The sequence below is a fragment of the Salvelinus namaycush genome, chromosome 34 (assembly GCF_016432855.1).
Source record: "Salvelinus namaycush isolate Seneca chromosome 34, SaNama_1.0, whole genome shotgun sequence".
Taxonomy (NCBI): domain Eukaryota; kingdom Metazoa; phylum Chordata; class Actinopteri; order Salmoniformes; family Salmonidae; genus Salvelinus; species Salvelinus namaycush.
Window position 1 is genome coordinate 16,169,765 of NC_052340.1, and position 1,934 is coordinate 16,171,698.

At 37.1% G+C, this 1,934-nt stretch overlaps 1 protein-coding gene across 1 annotated transcript; it reads right to left on the bottom strand.

Annotated features, from left to right (window-relative positions):
• Positions 1 to 569: 569 nt before the first annotated feature.
• On the bottom strand, positions 570 to 1,409 carry LOC120028714 (olfactory receptor 11A1-like). The gene has a single exon (XM_038973938.1). It carries the CDS (start codon positions 1,407 to 1,409, stop codon positions 570 to 572), a length of 840 nt encoding a protein of 279 aa, XP_038829866.1.
• Between the last annotated feature and the right edge of the window lie 525 nt (positions 1,410 to 1,934).

A 1,934-nucleotide genomic window follows, 5' to 3' on the forward strand; every position in this document is an offset into this window, starting at 1 on the left:
TTACTAACCTCCTAACAAATGTATGACCATATTAGAGACACATATTAGAGACACAGATCTACAAAGAACTCGGGGAAAAAACTATTTTATAAACTCCCATATCTACTGGGTGAAATACCACAGTGTGCATCACAGCAGCAAGATTTGTGACCTGTTGCCACAAGAAAAGGGCAACCAGTGAAGAACAAACACCATTGTAAATACAACCCATATTTATGCTTATTAATTTTCCCTTTTGTACTTTAACCATTTGTACATAGTTACAACACTGTATATATACATAATATGACATTTGTAATGTCTTTATTCTTTTGGAACTTTTGTGAGTGTTATGTTTACTGTTCATTTTTATTTCACTTTTGTATATTATCTACTTCACTTGCTTTGGCAATGTTAACATATGTTTCCCATGCCAATAAAGCCCATTGAATTGAGAGAATGGGGGTTTTATGATCCTCACCCAACAGGGCAACAAGACCCACAGGTAGTATGTATTTACAAGCCTGTCTGATTTTAGCCATCCTAACTCCATACACAATAGGGTTCAAAAGTGGCTGGCACATCACAAATTACACTGATAACATAGTATGAAGTACAGTTGGAACATTTCTCATAGGCCTATCAAATCTACTCTGGAGCAGATTTAAGAAACAGCCGAAAGAGAAGTTGAGCAGCGAGGCCAGGTGAGGAGTACAGGTGCTGAAAGCTTTCTGTCTGGTCTCAATGGAAGATTTCAAACAAATAGACAGAATCTTAATATAAGAAAACAAAATAGTAATTAAAGGGACGGCGACAGACAAAACAACACCGTAGAGTCCATAGATGTTATTAACTGTAGTGTCTGAAGTTGAACAAGCAAGTTTCACTACCAGGTAGTTGTCACAGTACACTTTGTCTATAACGTTCCCACACAATTTCAAACGAATAGTTAAAGACAGTGTTATGATGAATTTTACAAAAGAGTACAACCATATTATACAAACTAAAATACACACCCTGTTTTGTGTCATGAGGACATTATACTGTAGTGGATAACATATAGCAAGGTACCTGTCATAGGACATGACCGCTAAATTGCTGAATTCAATAGATCCATATGTGTATATACAAAAGATCTGTAGGTAACAGTACACAGTGGAAACTGAATGGGCATCTGAAACCAAATGAGTCATAAGAGCAGGAAACAAAGCAGTGCTCCCATACAACTCATTCACAAACAAACTGCACAGAAACAGATACATGGGTTCATGAAGGCTTCTCTCCATACATATAACCACAATAAGCACTGTGTTCGTAAAAACTATGGAGACGTATAACACAGTTATTATAATGAAATAGAAGTACTTTAAGTGTCCACTGTCACTATATCCAGCTAGCATAAATGACGTGAATTGTGTTGAGTTCTCCATTTTCCTAATAGTACTTATAGAAATATTTGTAGATATATTTGGTTCACAAAACAAGGGTAACAGTGTCTATCAGGTGAAACTATCAATTTCTTATTGATGTCTCATAAATCCTTCATTCTTAGATTTGCCATCGATTACCAAGACTCTTTGCATTATTGCCACGTTATTACTCTTCAAAGTGTTTAATCTCATAGGCATCCCCATGGAAAAACATTGTTACCTGTGGCTGCAATGGACATTGAGTAGTCTATACAGCAAACTTCATTCATCCCTAGTGTAGTTCAATAATATGAATATATTGAATAACAAATACAATTGACGCAATGTCTCAGCTACCAGTCTTTACTTCTCTGCTACACTTACAAACACTCCCATCATAGTGTGTGAATCAAACAGGAGGCTAGTCGTGCAGACCCATACGGTGGTAAAACTCCCAGGGATAAGTCATATATACATCTCCCCACCAGACCATGGATCAACCCCTGTGTCCACCCATCTCACTCTTTCTCCCACTTGCCTGTCTCC